This window comes from Kwoniella newhampshirensis, chromosome 1 (assembly GCF_039105145.1).
Source record: "Kwoniella newhampshirensis strain CBS 13917 chromosome 1, whole genome shotgun sequence".
NCBI lineage: Eukaryota > Fungi > Basidiomycota > Tremellomycetes > Tremellales > Cryptococcaceae > Kwoniella > Kwoniella newhampshirensis.
Window position 1 is genome coordinate 1853988 of NC_089955.1, and position 23534 is coordinate 1877521.

At 51.6% G+C, this 23534-nt stretch overlaps 11 protein-coding genes across 11 annotated transcripts; 5 read left to right on the top strand and 6 right to left on the bottom strand.

Annotated features, from left to right (window-relative positions):
- Positions 1-470: 470 nt before the first annotated feature.
- IAR55_000676 (uncharacterized protein) lies at positions 471-2299 on the bottom strand (the record flags this gene model as incomplete). Its single annotated transcript, XM_066943810.1, has 7 exons — positions 471-649; positions 699-868; positions 930-994; positions 1044-1226; positions 1290-1492; positions 1624-1974; positions 2029-2299. 7 exons carry the CDS (start codon positions 2297-2299, stop codon positions 471-473), a joined length of 1422 nt encoding a protein of 473 aa, XP_066806352.1.
- Positions 2300-2791: 492 nt separating this feature from the next.
- On the top strand, positions 2792-4978 carry IAR55_000677 (uncharacterized protein; the record flags this gene model as incomplete). Its single annotated transcript, XM_066943811.1, has 6 exons — positions 2792-3005; positions 3099-3409; positions 3471-4081; positions 4134-4653; positions 4708-4829; positions 4903-4978. 6 exons carry the CDS (start codon positions 2792-2794, stop codon positions 4976-4978), a joined length of 1854 nt encoding a protein of 617 aa, XP_066806353.1.
- Positions 4979-5480: 502 nt separating this feature from the next.
- On the top strand, positions 5481-6881 carry IAR55_000678 (uncharacterized protein; the record flags this gene model as incomplete). Its single annotated transcript, XM_066943812.1, has 1 exon — positions 5481-6881. One exon carries the CDS (start codon positions 5481-5483, stop codon positions 6879-6881), a length of 1401 nt encoding a protein of 466 aa, XP_066806354.1.
- Positions 6882-7312: 431 nt separating this feature from the next.
- IAR55_000679 (uncharacterized protein) lies at positions 7313-8649 on the top strand (the record flags this gene model as incomplete). Its single annotated transcript, XM_066943813.1, has 6 exons — positions 7313-7744; positions 7821-7875; positions 7950-8046; positions 8130-8364; positions 8510-8582; positions 8642-8649. 6 exons carry the CDS (start codon positions 7313-7315, stop codon positions 8647-8649), a joined length of 900 nt encoding a protein of 299 aa, XP_066806355.1.
- Positions 8650-8873: 224 nt separating this feature from the next.
- On the bottom strand, positions 8874-10204 carry IAR55_000680 (uncharacterized protein; the record flags this gene model as incomplete). The annotated part of the gene is made up of 4 exons (XM_066943814.1): positions 8874-8913; positions 8983-9188; positions 9308-9628; positions 9710-10204. The coding sequence occupies 4 exons, from the start codon at positions 10202-10204 to the stop codon at positions 8874-8876; spliced, it is 1062 nt and encodes a 353-aa protein (XP_066806356.1).
- A 1018-nt stretch (positions 10205-11222) lies between these two features.
- On the top strand, positions 11223-13181 carry IAR55_000681 (uncharacterized protein; the record flags this gene model as incomplete). The annotated part of the gene is made up of 10 exons (XM_066943815.1): positions 11223-11382; positions 11563-11756; positions 11840-11894; positions 11993-12124; positions 12186-12323; positions 12386-12447; positions 12503-12579; positions 12669-12773; positions 12839-12921; positions 12979-13181. 10 exons carry the CDS (start codon positions 11223-11225, stop codon positions 13179-13181), a joined length of 1209 nt encoding a protein of 402 aa, XP_066806357.1.
- A 465-nt stretch (positions 13182-13646) lies between these two features.
- Positions 13647-15812, top strand: IAR55_000682 (uncharacterized protein; the record flags this gene model as incomplete). The annotated part of the gene is made up of 6 exons (XM_066943816.1): positions 13647-13988; positions 14136-14228; positions 14297-14421; positions 14557-15419; positions 15490-15552; positions 15625-15812. The coding sequence occupies 6 exons, from the start codon at positions 13647-13649 to the stop codon at positions 15810-15812; spliced, it is 1674 nt and encodes a 557-aa protein (XP_066806358.1).
- Positions 15813-16087: 275 nt separating this feature from the next.
- Positions 16088-17696, bottom strand: IAR55_000683 (uncharacterized protein; the record flags this gene model as incomplete). The annotated part of the gene is made up of 3 exons (XM_066943817.1): positions 16088-16681; positions 16778-17437; positions 17508-17696. 3 exons carry the CDS (start codon positions 17694-17696, stop codon positions 16088-16090), a joined length of 1443 nt encoding a protein of 480 aa, XP_066806359.1.
- Positions 17697-18085: 389 nt separating this feature from the next.
- IAR55_000684 (uncharacterized protein) lies at positions 18086-19479 on the bottom strand (the record flags this gene model as incomplete). The annotated part of the gene is made up of 5 exons (XM_066943818.1): positions 18086-18385; positions 18660-18993; positions 19057-19200; positions 19320-19333; positions 19402-19479. 5 exons carry the CDS (start codon positions 19477-19479, stop codon positions 18086-18088), a joined length of 870 nt encoding a protein of 289 aa, XP_066806360.1.
- A 714-nt stretch (positions 19480-20193) lies between these two features.
- IAR55_000685 (uncharacterized protein) lies at positions 20194-21794 on the bottom strand (the record flags this gene model as incomplete). The annotated part of the gene is made up of 3 exons (XM_066943819.1): positions 20194-21057; positions 21192-21365; positions 21519-21794. The coding sequence occupies 3 exons, from the start codon at positions 21792-21794 to the stop codon at positions 20194-20196; spliced, it is 1314 nt and encodes a 437-aa protein (XP_066806361.1).
- A 306-nt stretch (positions 21795-22100) lies between these two features.
- Positions 22101-23494, bottom strand: IAR55_000686 (uncharacterized protein; the record flags this gene model as incomplete). Its single annotated transcript, XM_066943820.1, has 2 exons — positions 22101-22816; positions 22945-23494. 2 exons carry the CDS (start codon positions 23492-23494, stop codon positions 22101-22103), a joined length of 1266 nt encoding a protein of 421 aa, XP_066806362.1.
- Positions 23495-23534: the final 40 nt, after the last annotated feature.

Here is a 23534-nt window from a genome sequence, read left to right on the forward strand (position 1 = left end):
TTGCGATTATAGGCTGGGTCACGTTTTGGGTTCATCTCATCACTTTTCAACAGCTCGTACCCTTGAACGACAATACTATGAATGCTGCTGTCACTGTTGTTGTTGTTGTTGTTGTTGTTGTTGTTGTTGTTGTTGTTGATGACAATCATGGTTGACTCGATGCATCAATTTCTTCTCTCATCAATGTCGAATCAAGCGTTGACGGGGATAAGCGGATTCAAGCGGTGATAAGCGGTTTTAGTCGATCATTTTGTGGAGAAAGGTGGGAGGAGACATGCCTAAATATAGATGGGAGATCAGTTATCTTGCGAGGGCCGATGTCACACCTAAGCATGCATTGCCAGAGATCTACCGCAAAACAATGGTCCCAAAAGCATTCAAGTCCTTATGGTTCCATGCGATACGTACATACCGTGTCATGAGGGTACTATCGATCAAAGAGCTATTTATACCAGGCAATAGTCACTGCATCACCCGCCAATACCCTCCTCTGCCTTCCCACCCTGAACAACTCCTACGCTCGCAGGAGGCTTGAAAGCACCAAAGCCTTTGGCCTCATACAGCAGATCTGTCCGTATCACAAACTTTCGACCTTCTGCTCCTACGGCACTGCCCTCGTGTAGCAGTGAACCTTGTGTATCTCCATGGGCTGCCGTGTTCGTCAGTAGTCATACACCGGCAGATTAGATACGACTCACGGAAACACAATACGGCCCCTTGAACAGGTGCTACGGAGATCGCATCGAGCGTTCCAACCTCGGAGGAGGGCAGGAAGAACGTAGTAGCGCCTGTATCGCGAGGGATATCAGAGTTGAGATACACGAGAAGGGTATAGCGTGACCATAAAGGGTCATTGGAAGGTGATGAACTATTGGGAAGAGATATCAGTCACAATGCACATGTCAACGATCATCCGGAGCCAAACTCACTCGTGAAGGTATTCTCCCGTCACCGGATCAAGACCTGCTGCGGGCCAAGCTCCATCGATGTGCGGCTTGTGAGCGATTAGCTTCGAGTGATAGCTTAAGCATCGGCAAACTCACTCGATACACTTGGTTCTCAGTGTACTGATACACTCTGAATCTCGCATTGATGCCTCTGACCTTCCCTCCACCATTGCCGTCCACAGACGTGGGAGCCGATTTGGGGACGAAGGGCAGGATCTGAGAATAGAAATGGTCGAGGAAGGGCTGATCTGCAAGCCAGACGAAGTTCCGGGCAAGGATCTAAAGAGAAACAAAAGTGTCTCAGAACAATGACTAACATTTTCACAGGTATGCTGTACTCACCGAGGTCTTCATTCTAGCAGACCCCTGAGCAGCTTCGTCCCTCTCGAACCCGACAGAAGAGGCAGCTTGTACGATCTGCAAGCATTCTTCAGGGGTCAAGACGTCGGTGACGAGGAAAGCACCCGGTACACCTGGCACGTCGTGCTTTGTTGGTGTGGGTCTTTGCGTTGAGAGCTGAATGGCGGAAGGGGACGAAGCGTAGACTGTCGAGCCATAAACGTTGGGAGGTTTACGTTCCGGTCCGGGTGTGTAATTGACCACGCGGAAGTTGGGATAAGGTGTGGGAGAGGGTACTGCCAATGGTCAGCATTGGACGAAGGATATGATCACTCACTATTCCCCTTGGGTATTATGCCTGCGACTTTGATCTCCCCTTCGACCGCTTCTCTCGCTCGCCAGATCCCCTTTCTTCGCACAATAGCAGTCTCCGCAACTTCTCCCTCTTCTGCCCCGTTCTCAGGCGACATGTTCGCTATTCGTAGGATCATGTCCAGACACCTCATAGCTTCCGCATCGCCTGCTGAGCCATCGCTGGAAGAAGTCGCATCGCACTCTCTGACCCATCTTTGTAAGGCTCCAAGCTTGGGAGGAAGTTTGCGTGTATACATTTCGAAGAGATATACCAAAGCGTCCTTGAAGCGATAGTCTTGCAGGGCGGCAGAGATCTTCGACGTGAGTGATGAGCCTGTCCATTGAATCTCGTTAGCGACACATTCACAGTGTTGACAGTCTGACTGACCGATCGCTGCTCCCTCTGCCATGACACGATGCAGTTCATACGTAGCCCTCTTCAGATCCTTCATGCCCTTATTTGACAGCTCTTCCGGGTTTTGACATAACGTCTGCAGCACAAAGATCGTCGTGGCTAGATCTTCTGAAGATACGAGCTGGTCATCCTCGTCGTCCAGGTCGGGCGGAGACGGGAGATAGGCAGGTATCGAGGTCTTCCCTGCACTCGGGTTCTGGGCGAGACGTCTCCGTTTCTTGGCTTGTTCAGCTCGCTTCCCCATCTCGATGGGCTCTGGGTGTTGGTAGTGAGCAAATGATGGAAAGCCCAGAGTGGAGACAGCGTTAAAAAGTGGTGAAAAGTCGGATCCATCTGCTGACTTTTTACCGGGTCGGGAATTCGATTACAAGACTCGGGATGGCGAATACGAAACAGGATTGTAATGTCATTAGAAAATTCATGGCTTTGTAATGCAACCTTGACTTTATGCTTGTATTCCTGGATGTGTCAGCAGATGGATGGTCTGATAAGATTAGAGCACAACGTTGCTTCTGTTCGAACAAAATCATTCTTCCCTCCTTCTTCTCGCGCAACCGAATCGACCAGAAGTTCTCATCCAGGGGTATGTGGACTCGTTGAAACCCGCTCTCACGAGTTGTACCAATCATCTACAACCACAACTTCGAACTCCTATTAACCCCACTCTATCTTTCGGTCACAGGATTGACCCGTACAGAATGAACCTCCCATCTCAACGCAACACCCCTTGCAAAGAATGCAGGGATCGTCACGTTCATTGCTCCTGGGAAGGCCCTTCGACATCCTCATCCGTCTGTACCAGATGTCGAGCCTCAAATCGGACATGTTCTGGGCCCGTTCGCAAGTCGTGAGTCAGTCCCCACCTTTTATGTCAACGTCAGTGGACTCGACAGCTGACATGTCCTGGGCTGGAAGCAAAGCGCCGTGTGCATCATGCGCCAGAGTCAAAGGTGAATGCTCCGTCATACACCACCATCCCCCTCCCAGGCTATTCTGCAGTTTGGGTAACATCATAATCGTACGCTGATCGCCTTTCTATATAGTCCGCTGCGTCTGGGACGCCGATGAGATGATGTGTGAACGGTGTAGCTCTCATCCAGCAGGAGTATGTCCATTGCCTCCACGTAGTGCATTCAGAAGCGCCTATAAAAGACAAAGACCGTCCCCATCTTCGACCCTCACTGTGGTATCTCCTCGATCCTCAAGCCGTGCTTTGCAGTCCGCCCTGGATCATCAATCGCGTCAAGTTCTGGCCGGTCAAGGGCGAAGTCGACTTGCCGCTGTCGAGGTGGATTTTATCGACATGGCGCTGAAGGCTTGCGCTGCTGATGTAATCTCGGACTCCCTTCTAAATGTAAGCATTGTAGATTGATGTGCCATGTGTCAATTGTTGACGGTAAATACGGGACGTGCAGTTCGCGACGGTCATCCTCTCTGTCTCAGGTTTGAAGTTTTGCAACTTCATTGTGAGTCTGCTTTGGAGTTCTCCTGCTACCGGCGTAAGCCTTACCTATGCAATACGACTGACTTCAAACACTCTTCCACCTCGGCTCACGCATCAACTACAGAACGACAACTTGGTCCCGTCCGCTGGACAAATCCTGCCAATAGAAAAAGTGACCAAAACTCAATGGATGGACAGGATGTATCCCAAAGGTTCCGTCCAGGAAGATGCTCTTCGCACTATGCTCTACACCCACTTCAACATGCTTGAAGATCTCACCTTATCGACTTTCACGTCCACGGAAGATTTGATTTTTCTGCTGTCGTGTCTACGCACTGCAGCCAAGGTCATCGGTAGAAGCGGTACGAAGGAATACAACGAGACCCTCCGACACGTCGAGGCTTGGGCCGTGGCTCTAGCGGCTTTGCATCTGCAGAAAGTGCCGATCGACGAGGGCAAAAGGAACCTGCTGTGGAGAAATGCATTTCAGGTAGCTGTGAGTTTGAATGTGACCTACGACGCTGATGCTCGAAAGATGTATGAAGCCCAGATGTCGATACTGCTCGGGGTGCCATCTCTCATGTAAGTGTATGGCGAACTTCGGTCTCGGTTCCTTTGCTGACTGTGTTTGCAGAAAGCCAGAATGTTTTGCTATGTTACGGATCCCCTTACCCCCACCGCCACCTTCATTAGACATTGGACTCGAGGAACTGGAACCACTGCTGTGTCTCGATGATGGTTATCACCGAAGTGATCCCCGGGTTTACTTCTGGGATCACCTTTCACGCAATGCTGCCGAAAATATCCACTGGATTGCTCGCCAAAGATCACTGTTACCGCCAGAGTATCGTGGAACCCCAGTGGACTATGATATCGCATTTTCTCGCATCGACGACATTTACCTATGGGTGGACGCCATCGGCCACGCCATCAAGACGTCCACGCGGCGGACATTCAACAAAGTCTACAGTAAACGAGCTCTAGACGTGCTGCGGTCGCTATTGTGTCTCGAATTATGCACCGTGATGATCGACATACAGTCTATCTGTCCCGCCCAAAAATACGCCGATTTCGACCCGAAATTGAAGCAGAGGCTGCAGGAAAGAGCGTGCAATGCTTGGCAGAGGACGTCTCGAGGCTTAGAGCTGATCACGGTGAGTCCGGATCCTATAGACGTACAGACACGACCGCTCATGACGCACATGTAGTCACACGACCCGCCTCTGTCAGAAATGTATCATGTCACCGATCTGGTTCTGTCCATCTGTGAATTACTAGGCGACGCTCTACCAGAAACGTTGCAGCTGACCGAACAAAGCTCTCGGAAACTGTGAGTGAGGTGTGGCCAGCATCTCCGTTGTCGAATGGGGTGGATGCAACCATAACTGAACATGGTTGTGTAGGATCATCGACTGTGTGCAGATTGGTAAATACTGGGACTGTGGTGCGATAAGGCTCGCCAAGAAGCTCAACGTGTAGAAGGGAATACCGTAAGGATGTATTCATGCAAAGCAGTCTGCTGCATCTGGATTCGCGCCAGGAGCATCTATGCTGTTGTGATCGCAAGTGACAGTTCATAGTAGTAGTCGTACCGCACCTCATCGTAGCATGGAATGATGATTCGAGATACGAGTGATTCCAGGGATCAGTCATCATGCTGTCATCGGCGAACACGTTCGATTGACTTTGCGGTGCCTGAAGCAGGCAGGAATCGAACCACGATCGTCTGGATGGTACTTTGCCAGTAGATATCAGTCCGTTTGATGACGTTTGAGTTTCAGTGACGCGAGGGAGGGGGCATACCAAGGGGGAGAGGAAATGTGAGAATGGGATCTGACGATTGATGAGGACGAATGGGTACATGATATCGTCCTTGCATTTGTTGTTTGCATCTCTCATCATACCTGAGTAGGCATCGTTATACTCCTGGCCCCCGTCGAGACATTGCTACACCTTTAGTCGCCCATTCGTCCCAATCACCATGAGGAAAGATCGATTATCCGTCGACAGCACCTTGACCGGAGAGGCATACGATCCCCAGCATCTCGACGTCTGGCAACAGCTTCAGGCTCTGGTCGCATTGGGTAGAATCCCGTTAGCCTCCGAGGTCCCACTGTGGACACTGCTAGGATGTCTCGTCTCCAGTCAGATCTTCCCCCTCTCTTCGATTATGATTCCAACGACACCCTCTTCTCCCTTTCAACACCTGGATTGGTGGGCTACGATCCAATGCGTCCTGATCACTTGGGGCACGAATATCTCGATCAACTACGCGAACGAGTACTTTGACTGGGATCTGGATCGACCGGGTCAAGTCACCGCGATCCGAAAAGATATCAAGAAGAAGAAGGAGATCGAGGACGAGCAGGATGGTCATGGGAGCGAGGAGAAGACTGCAGAGGTGGTACAGGAGATCAATGAGAAGATCATGAGTTCGTCTTGTCGAATCATTCACGACGGCACATTCCCACCTTACGCCGCATTGGTCTGCGCCATGTTCTTCCAATTCGCTCTCGTCATTCTCATCCTCGTATCGAGAATCACCACGGCCAATCAATCCTACGATCCTACTTCTTCAGGTTCTCTCCATTCATCCCCATTCCGAGGATTGGCCTTACAGGTCGGAATCTTCAGCACGATCCTGTCGCAATCGTACATCGGTCCACCTTTACGACTCCATTACCACGGATTCGGCGAGGTCGTCAGTTCACTCTTCATCGCGCCGGTCTCCATGCTGTTCGGTATCTTGGGTCATTACACCGCCTCCACAGGTCGTTCTATCCCCTTCAGCGATCTCTTCGCTTCCACCTCTGCTTCCTCCACATCCGGCTTCCATCTCGACTCGCAGATGTGGTTCATGCTCTTCGGCCTGTACGCTTACGAACAGGCGAGGATCTTCATCATGCATATACCCGATATCGAGGCGGACAAGAGGGGGAACAAGAACACCTTGACTGTCAGGATAGGTCAACTCGCCACCAGCAAACTATACGTCTGCTTCAACGCCCTTTCCATCCTATGTTTCTCCATCGTGGGAAGACAGCTTATAATTGGAGGAGGCATGTTATCGAGATTATCAGGAATCGCCCCAGATTACGGATCGCTCGGTAGTCCCGTCGCCAAAGCGATCTCGCGAGCCTGGTTGACAGGCTTGATAACCACCGCCTTGTTCGCTCTCCCCATCATGGTGATCGTCTCAGTCTCGCTCTTCCACGCCATCACCCCGCTCAAGACGACAGGAGGAGTACCGACGTTGCCCGTCACGGAACTGGCCAAGATCGTCTCGCTGCAGACGTTGATCACCCCGCTGTTCTTGTCAGCGACAGTGGCAGCGGCGGCGAGGATAGGATGGGGAGTGGCTCGTGAGGAGGGAATGTTCTAACGACTGGTTCAAGGCAAGCAAATGACGGACTACGAGTGATGAAGCATTATCGAACATTTGAGGGACGGCAGGGAGGACGGACTGAAAAGAATGGTTCGTCCGTTATGACTTACCCCGACGACTTATGCATACTTCTAAGATGTTCGGAGAGGGTCATGTTATGCATGGTCAGACCTACCTGAAGTCCGCAGCATACCAGGACTGGTTTACATCGTTGTCCTTTGCCGTCGTCCTCGGTGCCATTGCGCATGCCGTCTACTGCGCTTTGTACCTTTTTGGGCACGTGTAAGGGTTTGTTATTGCAAAGTGCATACTTTGAATGCATTACTTTCAGTCAACCTTCGTTTCTTTTGTCCGTTATTGTTCCCCATACATCTGATCTTCAACAGCTCCTCTTTATACTCTAGACCCAGAGATAGCCGATCGAGACGATGACGGCTCAAGCTGCTCAAGCGTTCGCTTCTCACTTGATCAACCAGACTCTCTCGTCCATAGCTCTATTGGAATCATTATCACTCATCAACCCCGTTGACGCATCTCTCATCCGTCAGAAATTACCTTCACCAACAGGCCCTTTCCCCAGTCTGGTCGCTCCCGCTACCACCTCCCCTTCTTCGTCATTTGCCAATCTCAATATCAACAGCTCTTCCCCTTCATGGACAGTCCGTCATGCTCAGGAAGAAGCAGCTACGACGGCAGTAGGTGGTAGTGGTGGCGGATCGCAACAATTTTCTCAGCAAAACCAAGCTCAGGCTCAACCTCAGGTACAAGTCCAAGCACCGATGTTACCCCCTAGAGGCGGAGGAAGTAGACACGAACCTCCAGAAGTGAGAGCAAAGGCTCTATGGGACTTCAGTGGGACAGTGAGTGATGATCAGACCCTATCCACCGAGATGGTCCGTGCAGCAATGGCTGACTGTGTCCTACCATGTCTCATAGCAACCTGACGACCTGCAATTCCGAGGTGGAGATGTGGTGATCATCGATGAAGAGGGTGAGTCAGGCAGAAGATGCTCGATTCCTCTACTTGGACTCGCTGACACACTTTGACTTTCAACCACGTCGCAGTCAACGATCAATGGTATAGGGGACGAGTGATCCCGAACGGACATAACGGTCCTTTACCTCGTTCCGGCCTATTCCCAGCCAACTACGTCGAGAAGCTGTAAGTGGGCTTTCTGATCTGCAAATCTATCGCTTGTGGTCTGTGTTTGTTGCTGACGTCAGACCTGTGTCTTTATTCTATAGCCCTCCCCCACCCGCTACATCTTCCTCATACTACTCTGGTCCACCTCCACCTCAAGCCATGATCCCATATCAACAAGAAGGGCCCATGCAGGGTTACTACGATCAGAAACCCCCTGCCGGACACATGCAGGTTATGTCTCCACAAGAACATCAACTACAACAACAGCAGCCTCAGACGATGGTGGTCCAGCAAGAACCAACTCATAAGGGGAAGTTTGGAAAGATTGGAGCGCAGGTGGGTGGTAACTTCCTTTTCTGGCGGACTCCAAATCGGCCTCATTTCCAACTTCGACGAACAGAGCAACCACGCTCAACTCGCCACTGTCTTCACTCTCCTTTCGCTCCCGAACGTTCTGAATTGCCGCTGACGCCGCACACAGCTCGGTAACAGTGCCGTCACGGGTTTCGGGTTCGGTGCAGGCTCAGCTGTCGCCAGCGAGATGGTCCATGCTAGTGAGTCTGCTTGGTCCGACACATTGTGGTCTGATGGCTCACTCGCTCCTTATGCCCAGTCTTCTAATTTGACCTCGGAATACGTATTGATGCCTGTTGCATATACCATGTCATTTTGATGTACTTGTTCGCACGATGCGGCTTAGCTCAACTCAACAGCTCAAAGCCCGTCAAGTCACGAAGTTCGATACATGTCGAGCACGAACAGTATACTACACTAAATTGATAATGGTCTTTCCATGCGGTTGCTACATTCGAATGGTTTTCCTTCCGCTCTGCTGCTGGTTTCGCCTACTTCCTGTGCTTCCAAGCTTCATTGTTCCCCATCTCCCTGACCGCAAGGGAAAACCACCCATATCAGTTCCAGCTCTACCACTTGCAGGCAGTCGGATATACTCACCCAAACTCCGCCTGAGGTTGCGGGTTCCTGTCTGCCAAGGTCCCGTTCTTCGCAGCCTCTCTCAGAGCCTCGTTGGGTGGGTCAACCGCGGTTGATGAGAATTGGACTTTGGAGGCGGGGGTTTGACCTGCGTCAGGCTTTTGGATGGCATCTGCACCATAAGGCGATTCGAGGTCTGGAGGAAGGGCGGTAGGAGGAGACTTTTGCTGTGGAAAGGGCGATCACGATCTCCATTAGCACTGCGTCTCAGTGTCATGACGAACTCCCACTGAACTGGTGACATGGGATCATAGGTGAAGACTACTTATTACAAAAGCGCACTTACAGCACTCGTCTCGCTTCCACCTGGAGAGAACGCTTGGGCATACGTCTTCTCCGCGCTCTTCCTTGCACTAGTGTGGAAGCCTTTCTTCTGAGGCGCGCCACCACCTTGCTTCACAGCACCAGCGTTCATGCCGCTCTTCGAGGGCAAGTGAGGCTCGTCGGCTGCATTCCCCTTGCCCTTGTCGGGGGCGGAGGCGGAGCTGTGCTTGAGATGCTCGTTCTGGTCGCTGTGCAGGTTGGACTCTTTGGGTTGACGGGAGGTTTCCGGGTTGTCCGACGCAGGTCGGTATGCTCGTGCAGATGTGTGGAAGTCTCTTCCCTCCTGTGGAAGTCGATTCACTTGCTTAGCATGTGATCTTTTTCCCGCAAATACAACACCAAATGGTCGGATTGCCTCACTCACGTTATGCAACTTTTTCACCTTGTCAAATCCCAAGGCCTGTTTCGCCATATCGGTATAACTCGCACCTGCCGCTTCTTCCTTGCCGCCAAACTCCACCCCTGGCCCATCTTCATCCTGACCCCCAATCTGATCCTTCATCGCACCCGACGCCTGACTCTTCGATCCATCTTCGTTCTCCACCTCTTTCGCCGACTTGGAAGTCTTGCTCTCACCGTCTTTACTACCTTGACGCGCCACGTCAAACGCTTCGTCTCCACCTGATCCGGTCGCTTTGGACTTGGCATCTTGTCCAGCTCTGACCGAAGCAGACTGGACGTCCCCATCGGTATGTCCCGTCTGGTGGGCCTTGTCCGTCGCGTGTCCTCCAGAAAGGTCGGGACCCTTGTTGGATCGAGCGGGGAACGAGGTGAATCCTCGACCGGTGACGATGGCGGGTGAGGGGAGAGTCTGACGCGCGAGTGTGAGTGATCGAGTGATGGGGATGAGTCGGAACATGCTGAATGGTGCGTGTCTCTTTATTCTTGTGTATATGATTTGATTAGGGTGCGAGAAGATGTCAAATGAGAAAACAGATGTGGATCGAACAAGCTTGACCCCCGACGACCACCCTGTCTGCTCCATCGTGATAACACTACACGGATGTGATTCTCACTCGGTACGTCATTCGTGACTACTATTCAGACTTGGAGCGTGGCTCCCACGTGGATCTCCCCTCCACCTCGAGCCAACAACAGAATAGGGCAGTTCTCGTTTCAACCCTTGGGTGGACGTGTTTCAACAACAATAGAAACCTTTCGCGGGCAGCAGTGACTCCTCAGTCTTCCCATGCTTCAGGCAGCCGCCATAATGGCATCAACCACAGATAGCAGTGGGAGTACACCGGAAGGGAGTAGGGCAAGAAGGATGCTGGGGATCAAAGAGGCGTTCTTGCGAGTTTGTTTTATGTGTAAGTCACAATAATCCTTCATGTAACGCTCGGATCGCCCCACCACAACCCCCCCCTTTCTCTACCTTCTTGAATCGAGTTTGATGATCGATACATCCACCATCATGCAAGAGTTTCATCATCAGTGGACACAGCTCTTTCTCTCTTCCTTGTTCCTTGTCTCTACACCTCACAGCAGTCGTATCAAAAGGTATACCTTGAAAACCTCATCCCACAGATTGGACTTGCACAGTACCCGAATAGCAACCCACCACCACCACCACCTTTGTACTCCTTTGTGATCCCTGTTTGAACACTCCCTCGAGTCGACACCACTCCCAATCATCCTTTGATATCCTATCCTATCCTGAACTCTCCTTTCTCTTACCTCACCACAACTCGACAATTCACATCCACAAGAGCAGAAGCAGAAGCAGCTATAATATACAGATATCAACTTGACAAAGCATCAATCCTTCCCCTTCTTCCCAAAAGACCACTCGTGAGTCTCCATCACCACGTCCAAATCAGTGCGCAACTCATCGAAGATCTTCGCAGCGCTTGAGTCCGTTCAATCCATCATACACCATGTCGACCGCTGCCGTCTATCCTGGTTCCATGCCAGCGGCAACGCTCGACGGGCGACAGCCTGCCTCAAACATGGGTCCGCCTGCTGCTGCTCCAGCACAAGAGAGGACTACTAAAGGGTCTAGCTCCTCGGCTCCTCGTAAAGTCAGATTCAATGTCGGTGAGTCTAGTCAGCTTCACCCCTAACTTCATCTCCGCTTCCCATCGCACACAAATTGTTCTGGCCTTTTGTTTTCCATCTACCAGTACCCTTGGGCCCTCAATTAGAATTGCGTCTCATCCTTCCTGAGTTCCTTCCGTTCTCGCAGCGCACTCGCTGATAGTCTCAATCTTATGTCAGGCAACGCATACCAGGTGATCGATGTCATTGGCGAAGGGGCATACGGCGTCGTAGCTTCTGCACTCCATACACCGTCCGGTACCAAAGTGGCCATCAAGAAGATTGCACCTTTCGATCACTCCATGTTCGCTCTGAGGACATTGCGAGAACTGAAGTTGTTGAAGTACTTTGCACAGGAAGGCGTTAGTGAGAATGTGAGCTGGCTCGAAAATCTCTCGTATTCTGTCCGATGGAATCGACCTCGAGAATTTGCAGCTGACGATGGGTCCGACTTAAGATCATCTCGGTACTGGACATCGTACGCCCACCATCGTACGACGGCTTTCACGAAGGTGAGTGAGCAGTGGCTATATCGGGTGTTATTGGGTGGTGGCGCGGCATACTTTTCAAGGAGTTCCGTCATGCCATAGCTGACGGCCCACGGTATCAGTATACCTCGTGCAAGAACTACTGGAGACGGATCTACACAGAGTGATCCGAACCCAGGATTTGAGCGATGATCACTGTCAATACTTCCTATACCAAACTTGTCGAGCGCTTAAAGCTCTCCATTCAGCTGAGAGTGAGTCACCAGCTGCCGACTTCGAAGGTTTCACATGCTCACAAGCTGGTCGCCATTCCAGTCATCCACCGTGATCTGAAACCTGCCAATCTACTTCTCAACGCAAATTGCGATCTCAAAGTGTGCGACTTTGGTCTTGCTCGAAGCACACAGACAGGTGTTCCTGGGGAAGGAAACAACCAAGGGTTCATGACGGAATGTGAGCTGGCTGTTGTGCTCGACGGGTTGCATATGGTGCCACAGCTGACTCGTTCTGACCAGACGTTGCAACTCGATGGTACCGAGCCCCCGAGGTCATGCTTTCGTTCAGAATGTATACCAAGGTGAGTCGCATCCTTCCTCAAAACGTTTTAGACATGGACTGAAGGCATCCTCCAGTCGATCGACGTCTGGTCCGTCGGATGTATTCTCGCCGAGATGCTTAATGGAAAGCCTTTGTTTCCAGGGAAGGACTAGTGAGTGTACATGCCACTTTCGGGACCTGCCAGCCGTCTAACAACGAAACGCCACTTTCATTATGTACGGTACTGACTCATTCACTCAGCCATCACCAACTTTCTCTCATTCTTGACGTCCTGGGCACTCCAATGATCGACGAGTTCCAAGCCATAACGTCGAAGAGGTCTAGAGAGTATATTCGTTCCCTGCCGTGAGTCAGCCCTCTTCCCTGATCAACAAAGTTTCTAAAGGCTGACTTGTGCTTCTGCCCCTTAGTATGCGCAGAAGGAGGACATTTGCTTCTTTGTACCCCAATGCTAACCCCTTGGCCATCGATTTCTTAACCAAGACTCTGACCTGTAAGTGTTCAGCGTTATGGGAAAATTGGTCGTATGCTGACTATCGCATCTCTCCAGTCGATCCTCGGAAACGATACACTGTTGAACAATGCCTCGCTCACCCATACCTCAATGCATATCACGACCCGGAAGATGAACCCAGTGCTCAACCGCTCGACCCCAGTTTCTTTGACTTTGACATGGCCAAGGACAGTGTCAGCCGAGATGACCTGAAGAGGTTATTGTACGATGAGATTATGAGTTTCCATCAGCGAGCGTGAGGGCAGTAGATCGCGCTCTTCAAACAAAGTTAAGCTTGAATCTCTTGATATACCATGAACCAGTTGCATAGAATGCATATTACGATGATGGACGATAGCAATCAAGGCAGTCCGGTGCTGTATTGACCGGGCTGCTCGCTACAGTTTCCCTGACCATCCTCTTCGCACCGGGCGATTACCGGCGACATTACGTCCGAAGTACCGGTTGGGTATGCTTTTTCTTTCACAGCTCACCGACAGCAGGTGTGGTCTTCTTGACTGCTGTTGTGTCGATGCATGCCGCTGTTGTGGATGTCGTTCCATAATCGGACAGCTCACATCGTTGCTCGATATTGCTGTAGATACAATCTCTCTTACTTCTCACTTGGTACAGTTCATCTGGCTCTTGGCCGATCTCCTCGATCGTGTGCGCGTCAATCCGCGTCAATCTCCAATTAATCCAATACACCATCCTATCTTTCCAAGATGGCCCCCAAGACCAAACCCAAAACCGAACCTCCCTCCGAGACCCAACCTCTCTTGCCTCCCGAAGAACATCGATCGACCTCACCCTCATCCTCATCATCATCCTCCTCGACCCTCATCCGAACCAACCTCTCATCCCCTTCACGACCGACCAACAACAAAGATGCCAAAGCCAATTCTTCTCCCACCACACCTTTACCGAAGTTCCAACTTCTCATCGCATGTTTTGTACGCGTCACCGAACCGATCGCGTTCATGTCTTGTTTCCCGTATATCAATCAGATGCTCTTGGATCTGGGGATAGTGGACGATCCGAAGAAGACGGGGTTTTATGCGGGTTTGGTAAGTGGAAAGGTCTTCTCTTCGTATCTCATAGACCCGATCCTAGACTACATGGAGGAGATACTTGCTGTGTTCAAAGCTGTGTCCATACCATTCTTAGAGACATGTTGCTTGTCGATCATGCTGACAACACATCCGCCGACCCAGATCGAATCCATCTTCGCCGTAGCAGAACTGCTCACCGTTTTCCATTGGGGGACCGCAAGTGATCGATGGGGGAGGAAGCCCGTCTTGCTCATCGTACGTCGTCACGCAACGCAACTTCCAGCTCGTGATACGGGTGCTGATACCCCAAAAACTCGACGCAGGGATGTGGAGGCGCAGCACTCTCTTCTATCTTGTTCGGATTCAGTACCACTTTCCCCATGATGATCGTGACGAGGGTAATCAATGGACTTGCCAATGGAAATGTGGCGGTACTGAAGAGTGTCATGTGAGATTTGACTCATACCTCATATCCTCTCTTGAACCGTTCAGTAACGCCATTGCGACCTGGCCAACTGTATGACTCTGATCGAGAATGTTTCAACGCTGACTAATTAACATGACCCTCGCCGTGACCATCCAGCGCCGAGCTATGCGACGAGACGAATCAATCTCGAGCTTTTTCATTCTTTCCCCTGTCTATGGCGATTGGAACGATCCTCGCCTCGACAATCGGCGGTTACTTCCCTCACATCGCACGCCGTTTCCCCTCGTTTGGCGAACATTTCCCCATCTTCGAATCCTACCCTTATCTCTTACCTTGCCTGATCGCCGCATTCTTCCCGATCAGCAGTGGCATTCTGGCCTTCTTCTTCATGAAAGAGACGTTGCCTCCTGCAGCTGGATCTGGGGCCACTAAACCGCACCACCACACTCCTAAGACTATCGTACACTACTCTTCTACGGATGATGGAGATACACGCGAAGCAGGACAGGATTTCCCTCACTCCCACCCACGTTCCTCCGATACCACCACCGCCACCGGTGATGGACTCGCGCATATCGAAGATAACAACGTCAACAACGAGGATGACGACGATGATGGACCTGCTGTTGGGTTCCGGGATTTGCTCACACCTGAAATCAACGCATTGATGCTCTCATTCGGCTTGATCCAACTCCAAGGAATCTCTTTCTTCGGTCTCTTACCCTTGTTCTGTTTTACCCCTGTTGCAGCAGGCGGATTAGGATTCGACGAAGCCAATATCGGAAAGGCCATGTCGATCCGAGGGATCAGCACGATCGTCGTCCAGCTCTTCGCCTTCCCATGGTTACAGAGAACGGTGGGGACGGTCAGGTTGTACAAGATGCTGGTGGTCCTGTTCGTGCCGGCATTCATGGCGTTGCCCTTGACAAACGTATTTGCGAGGAGGGACGAACCGGTCGCTGTCTGGTTGGGATTGTGTCTGAGTCTGGGATTGTACGCGGTCGGGAACATGGCATTTGGTAAGTCTGTGTGTGGGCGTGATCACGAAGGTAGATGTCGGTCTGACGCGTTCATGCTTTGTCTGCTTAGCTTGCAACTTGATAATGGTCAACGACGCAGCTCCTAATAGGCGATCGTTAGGAGCTATCAACGGTAAGTTCATCCGCTCAACTTAGTCTCTGCAGATACACGTAGCTTGATTCTCACTGCTCCGTCCCCCCACAGGCTGGTCACAAGCCGTCTCATCCATGATGCGTGCCATTGGCCCCGCCACCGCTTCGACCCTCTTCGCACTCTCAGTCGACCGACATGCCCTCGGCGGCAATCTGATATGGGTCGTGCAAGTCGTCCTGTCACTCATCAGTGTTGGGGTGGCCATGATTCTGAAGAGCGATTATCGTAAGAAGAAGTGAGGGGCCGGGAGGGAAAGGGGTTGAGAAAGTGAGGCGAAAGGAGGAGTGCTATCAGCAGCCGATGACTTTGTGCCTCTGGTAGGTAAGTAAGCGGCAATGTATATCTAGGATCGTGAGAGCTCGGATACAGCATCAAAGATGAGAAGGAGACTATGTATCGATGGAACAAGAAGTCAGCGTGAGTCTTGAACCACACTGATCAGTGCCGCCATACTGCCGGCCTCGATACCATCTATACATTTCTGACGGTAGAGTCAATCACGACCGAACACAAGTCAATTCAAGCTCTGCAATTCCCTGTCAACCATATCCCATCGCCACACAGCCATGCTGAACCACATCCACACTCCATCCTCATCCTTGCTACAAGCCATCCCCGCCGGTCTAGCCCCTATACCTGGTAAGAAGCCAATATTCGACCATAACACTTCACCCGCTCCTTCCGATCCTTGTCTGAGGGCGGGAGAGAAATCCAACCACGTCTCGGATGGTGCTTGTCCTTTACTTGGCCAACGCATCTTCAACCAATTACTGACAGTCATCCGATCCGCATCCGGTGGGAAATGAGTTGCCATCTTTTTCTTGTCTCGAGAAGTGATAGCCAGTTCCGTCTTGATCCTCAAGGTCTGACGAATCTCGTCCTCCGTATGAGAATTGATAGCCTCTCGGATCTGTTTCGCTATGTTCGCCACGGATTGGGATCGGAAAGCGGAATGAGAAGGATAGACGAGGACGGTGGGAGCAACAGCATTATGGAGATATGGTCTGGCGGACAACTCGAGGAGACGAGGTCGCAGATCCATTGGGATGGTAAGGACAAGAGAACGGTCGGACGTCGAGTCTGATTGTGACTTTTCCGAGTAGACCATCTAGAATGATTGATGAAGCAACAGACCTATCAATACGATTTTCTGACAGTGCTACCAACACGACCTTGATCTCGTGTAGATGTATGTTTGACTTACCTTGGCCCACCAAGCGTAGAGAACATCACCCTCACTGACCCAACCTTGATCACCGATCTCGTTCATACATCTCCGTTTGAGCTCCCTCAACCAAACGTTCGGCACGATCACCCATCTTCCTTCTCCTCTGTTCCCCCCTCTAGGCGCTGGCAATGGTCCTGCTTGAGTCTGAATTGGTTCGTCCGGGATATCATGTATCCACATACTCTTCGGCAATGTTCCTTCTCCTTTGACCCGCTCATCTTTCATTCCAATCTTCTCCAGGAACAACGTATCTTCCTCCACATCTCCCACACCTTCCACCCCTCCCTCACGCATCACCTCGCTCCAAGCGCTCAAGATGGATTTCATCCCTCCCGCATCACAAAAACAATGCGGCACAGTCAGTCCTATCGCCGTCTTCTTCTTCTTCTTCTTCTCGGACGAGGTGATCTGGAGATGAAAGATGGGTTGTGAGGATTCGATATATCCCTCGATACTGGGATGATGCAGCTCAGCCGGCGGATTGAATATCTCTTTCATTTCAGGGGATGGGAGATGAGTCGAGGGTGTTCTGGTTGGTTGTGAAGGGACAAAGTGGTCTGGCGAAGTCCGATGAGAGAAGGTGAAGTGGGGTACGCAAGGGGAGAACCGAGTCGGTGTCAACCAGATAAGATTGTCCTGACAAACCGACAATCATCAGTCATTGACAGCAACGAGTGATGTACGATGTTCGGATCAATGCACACACATCGTCATCCTTTGCGGCCCTTGATCCGAGGATCGGCCATCTCTCCACCAATTTCTCGAAGCTGGTTTTCAACACTTGGCCATCAAGAACACCGTCGACGAGAAACCCGTAGGTCAAGATTGATCGGATGGGCGTGTCATGGCACGATACTCGGTGTCTGGACCAGGTGGTGGTGATACCGGATGTCATGGTACCGCTATCGAGCAAGCATCACTCAGTAGCGGAGCTTGAGACATGCTCGTGAGATGGATGAGATGAGCCGAGGTCGTCTTGGAGAAGACAACGAAGAATCAAGGACGCTAAAAATCGTGGAAGGGATCCGGTCGCCGAAGTTGCAGACATTTCGTTCCAGCCAGAATGGCCGACCCGACGTACCCAAAAGCGCTTGCAGTGTGCGAGTACAGTACGTCCGTGATCATTCTGCATCTTGGAGCAGGCTGCAGGGTTCCGCCGCATCTAGCGAGTCGTCGTGAACGCCATGACCATGAATCAGACTGCAAATGCAGACAATGTGACATCTATGATTACTTCCAGTTCTCAACATGAAAAGAACACCGACTCCCTTACCCAACATCTATCTACACCTTTCCTTGTTCCAGACCCAACAGCTTTCTCACCCCCGAGACCGCTCCATCGCCCACTTCTTCCCTGCTCCCGTCAATGTTCACAGCCACGACACCTTTCTCCCCGACGGGATCTTCCAAAGTCGCCAATTGACTCGCTAACATCTGAGCGCCCATGAAATGTCCTTTTCGCGCAGCGATACGGGCGTGGAGAAGTTCGGGTGTGCCTTGGCAGTAGACGAAGATGGTTTCGAGAGATGAGGTGGCAGGATGATGGACCTGTTTCGCTTCGGTCGCTGTCGGATGGGCGGGGGGCTGCGAGGGAAATGAAGTGTCAGTCGTGACGCCAAGAGAGAGTTTTCCTCTGCATTGGGAAACGAAAGATATGAAGGGCAACGGTCACCACAGCTAAAGGAAAGTTGGGAACCAAGCTATCCAGCTCGAAACAGATGTCACTGATACAGGTAATGGAGTAGGAAGAATATTCTTGGCATCAAATCAAGAACTCGGATAAGAGCGGGAATCGCACAAAGAAAGAGAGGCAAAGGCAGCCAAGATGCAAGGAAGCCAAGTCTCAGACCACACTCACCAGATCGTTGACAGGAGGTGGGTTGGCCGCTACTTCACCCCTCAAGATATCCCTATACCATTTCCTCAACGCCGAACAAGCAATCACCACACCCGCTCTCCCCAATCCCCCCTCTTTGACAGACTTGAACTTGCCTCCGCACTTTTCATACTCCTCTTTACACACTCGTTCGCCGGTCGATCGGATCAGGGCCAGCCACGGTAGACGATCGTCGTCGGTGAGCGGGATGCCGTGTGACATCTTGTCGATGTTGGAGGAAGGATGGAGGGAGTCGCCGTCGATGAATGGGAGAGAGAGGGAGGCCGCTACGTCTTGACCGACCGTGGATTTGCCGCTGTAAGGGGCTCAGGAGGTTAGCATGAGTTTCGTGTCATGTCGTGTGTAGTCGGCCCGTAACAAGAGAAAGATCATCAACGAGGTTGATAGAGACCCAGCGGGAGGATGTGCACGCAGGGGGTTGGGGGGGGAGGGCGGGTGACCATCAAGAGTGAGAGATACGTCCGCGCATGCGGTCAAGAGAACAGGCAGCAAGAAAACCAGCCTGTCCAAGTATCACGAGCGGTACCAGGCTAGGGACAGTGCGCGGCCCAGACCTGACTGGTACCATCCAAGTGATACCGCGAGAACAGCTCGTGTGACAGTCTCCGATTTCAAACTCACCATGATGCAGGACCCTAAACAACCAGCAAGATGGTCAGCATCACTCGTGCACGACGTTCGGACCGGAGCAGCAGACGCATACCATGACGATGATGAGTAGAGGATTCGGTGCTTCGTGCGGTACCGTCAACTCGGCATCTGGCGGATGTTGTTCTGACATTTCTTTGTTTTTTGTTTTGGGGGGGGAGAACGGAGGCGCGGGAACCAGGATGAGTTGCTAGTAAGATAGAACGGGATTATTCAATGAGCTGCTGGACGCTTGTGATGAATGAGGAGCACGATTGGGCCTACTGGCGGACCTGTGTATGAGGATACTGGATGCTGGAGGTGAGAAGCTACAATGTAATGTAACGGAACGAGAAACCGAGTGGAAAGATGGCAGATGAGGGAAATACGTTACATGTAAACGGAAGACGGGGGATGGTATGTCACGTTAAATGCCGGACCGAGAGATCCGAATTTTGACCTATCACCGTCCATCATTCTCTCCCGTCGTGTGTCAACGACACGGGTACATCTCCCATATCTTGATGCATTACGACAGGGATGATCACTCACCGTACCCATATACACCAAGACTATGGTGATCGTCGGAACACGAGTGTCTCTGCTTGCTTGCTCCCATGTCAAGGATATGCGAAGATCCTCGGGAATCTCGGTTGAAAGACATGCCCGCCCCACCAGTGTGTGGTACTGTGACATCTAGGAATGTCAAAATCCAGGCTTGACAACATTGATCGTCAATGATATATGCATCGTAAGGCTCTCAGAGCCGTCGTTTACCACCTCGTGTATGCTACATTTCCGACCTCATCAGAGCGTCCTGCTTCGGATCCCCCTCTCAGCAGGTTGATCGGGTATCCCAAGTAGCCACCTATGCTTTAGATTGTGCGATATACCCCTCTACCTCCCTCCTTCTCCCTTCCACTAGTCGCCTCAACGTCGACAACCCCGTCAGAACGCCTTGATCAGGACCTTCGCCTTCCGCCAACCAAGTATGTGCAAAATCGATCATCTTGATTCGTAACGGAGGACATCGTCTCGCTCTCCTTTCATCCTCTCTCGTCCCATCCAACGAGATATCGTCATCATCGTCTTCAACGCCACCTTCATCGTCGTCTTCGTCCGAATCGAACCCATCGTCCGACCCGGAAGAGTTTGACCCATCATCACTGAATGCTGATCGTTGACGATCTGGTCCATTCTCCGCTTCGGAAGTGGCTTTCAACGCTGCAATCGCTCTCTTCTCGTCATACCGCTCCAGAGCACTAGCCAGTCGCGTCGGATCCCCTTCGTAGACGACTAGGACGGAACCGCCTACAAATCGAATTTCAAGGTGTTGAAGTACGACGACGAGTTTGTCGATTTCGACGATCAAGAGGTCTAAAATTCTGAGAAGCAGCTCAGGGGAGAGAGCATGATCGGTATATGGTCCAGTGGTGAAGGTGTGAGTCGCAGTGATGGGTGTGGGTGGAAGGGGTGGTGCAGTAGAGGCGGAAGAGTCAGTAGACGAAGGGACGGTGGGAATCTCGGCCACAGTGGGCAGGGAATGGCTCAGTGCGCCAGAGTTTATGGTAGAACTGGTCGGAGGCGGTGATAGAGGATTACTGAGAGAGAGCAGTCGGTCGCTAGGCAGAGGGAAGAATCGAGCGATGCCCGAAGGTAGTTGTGCAGCAGAGATGCTTTTGCCGAATGATTTGGGAGTTAGGATGTAGGACGATGATGGGGCGTGCCACGTCTGAAAGGCGAGGTCGACAATCATATTAGCAACAAGACGATGGACCCGCAAGAGTCCTCTGGACCAGAAGGCAAGAACGATCGCAGGGAAGAAGGGTACGTTGCATGGGTGCAAAGATCGAAATCGTAACCCACCTGACATCCGGTCAATCTCACTCCGGTCTCATATGTCGTCGTATCCCTCGCCTGTTTGTCCATCCTCGCCTTCTTCTCCTCGCTCGCATCTGGTCCATGAAGCACTGTTCCCAGTTTGACATCGAGGATATTGGGATGTGTGAATGAGTATGAGAGGTTTTCAATGACCACGGACTGGAAAATGAGGTCAGCACGGATGTGAAGCAACCAACAAGCGGTCCACTCTGGCTGAGATCCAGATCCAAAGAAAGTCCACTGTGGAACAGGTCCGCTCTTAATGAACCGCTGGACCAGAACGAAAAAGAACTTGACGCGTCCCACACTCACCTCTGGCACATCCTCTTTTCCAGTAGTATCCACCCCACCGCCTGCAACCATCTGACCTTCCAGCCTCAGTGTTCCCAAGAACTTGGGCGTGAACCTCCTCAGCGCTCCCAAGGGCGAGTGAGAGCTGACGGATCCCAACATCTGGTAGAAAGCTATCTCTCTTGCGAGAGCAGGTTTGATCACCAAGCTGCCTGATGAGTCGGAGAGGACGCCAGCATGACCTGCTACTTGGTTAGAGAGAGGTGTAGATTCGGCGAGAGTGAGAGGAAGGGGCATAATGTGCAAGAGCAAAGGAGGGTGGGAGATCCGCACTGGTTCTGGATCAACACAACAGGAGCAAGTCCTACTCGATGAGTTGTGGGAATCGAGCCGTCGTGAAGAGTCAAATTGATGACCGAAAACCAACAAGAAGCGTCGAGCGCGACGTGACTTCCAACGGAACCAGATGGGAAACATCATATACTATCCGCATATAATGCGTGCGACAGAGACATGACTTGGATAGGAGCGCATGGTCGACGTGGAAAAGATATGCATCAGAAGCAAAGCCAGCTCAACATATCGAGAAGTGTCTCCGTCCAACTACGCCTTGCTACGTCCCCCCCAACCGCTATCCTGTTTTCTCGTCTCGTAACTATCCCCTCCTTCCTCATCCCTCTCCTCCGCCCTGACAAACTCCCATGTCCTTGCCTTACCTTTCCTGCCCATGATTTCCTCGTTCTCACTCTTACTCAGACCTTCCTTGAATCCGATAGTCCGTCTATGGGCATACCCCTCATATACCTCTGGTCTGAACTCGAAGCTTCTCAATAGAGAGTATCTCGGTTGAGGTAGTTGTGTGCCGGGACATAGTGGAGGTGGATGTGTAGCGAGGCGCGAGACGGACCAGAGGGTATACGGTGGGCAATTCAGGAGTGTGACGAGGACTGAACCTGCTCGATGAGGGGGTGTGAAAGTCGGTCCTTTCGTAGGAAGAGGTATGGAAAGCGATGGATTCATTTCGTCTCGGATAAACCCATCATCTTCTTCTTTTTCCTCTTCCTCCAGCTCAAGATCAGATACTCCATCGTCTGCCTCGTCCCCATCGAACGCGGAGCGTTTCGCTTTGGCTAATGCCTTCTTCTTAGCGAGGGCCACTGTCGACGCTTTCACACCTGACTTGGCTCTGGATTTGGAAGCGGATGGTATCGGTATATGTGTGGGACCATCAGTCAGATAGGGCTGGACAGAGCGGAAGAACCGTAAGAGCATGTGCTGATTGGTGAGGATGTTGCGATCTTGATCGGTGATTCCGGCGCCTGCGGTGGTCGTTCACGTCAGTAATACGACTTTTGATTCTCCCGGAGATCACGCAGATCGAACACGGATGGCCTGACAACGATGATGATGGACCAAATACCCATGTAGCAATGAGCCGAGGACTCACCAACATGAGGGAAATTGAACACGACTCTCGACCATCTTCTCCCCTTGCCCAAACTCTTACACTTCTCCAAAGCACCAGCATCCACTCCAAACTCGACCTTGACACCGCCTTCTCTCAACCTATTCACGTTGTTCTCTGCATCTGCATATTTCTTGTATGTGACTTCTTCGGAGTCGAAGGCGGTCGCCAGGATCTGATGACCCGGGAAAGAGTGAGGGGGGAGTATGAGTGAGAGCGCGAATGAGAAATTCGCTTCTCCAAGGCACAAGATTGTATCCAGTGAATCGAAAGGGATGGTAGCAGGTTGCACCTTCGTCTTCCCTTTGGTACCTCCTGCAGCAGACGTAGACGTTGAGCCCGCCAGAGAAGCGTGTAGAGACGATGAAGCCTGCTTGGCTCGTTTCTTCCCTTTCTTGGATCCGTCGAGGGATGCTCGAACAGAAAGCTGTTTCGCTTCATCAGCTGCGCGAGCTCGCTTCTTGGCAGCAGCCACAGCTGCGGAATGTTGGTGGGACGCAAGAGCGTTCTTCAGCTTGGTCGCTTTTGGCATGTCGATGATGTTGGGGTTTGAGGGGATGATCCTTTATATG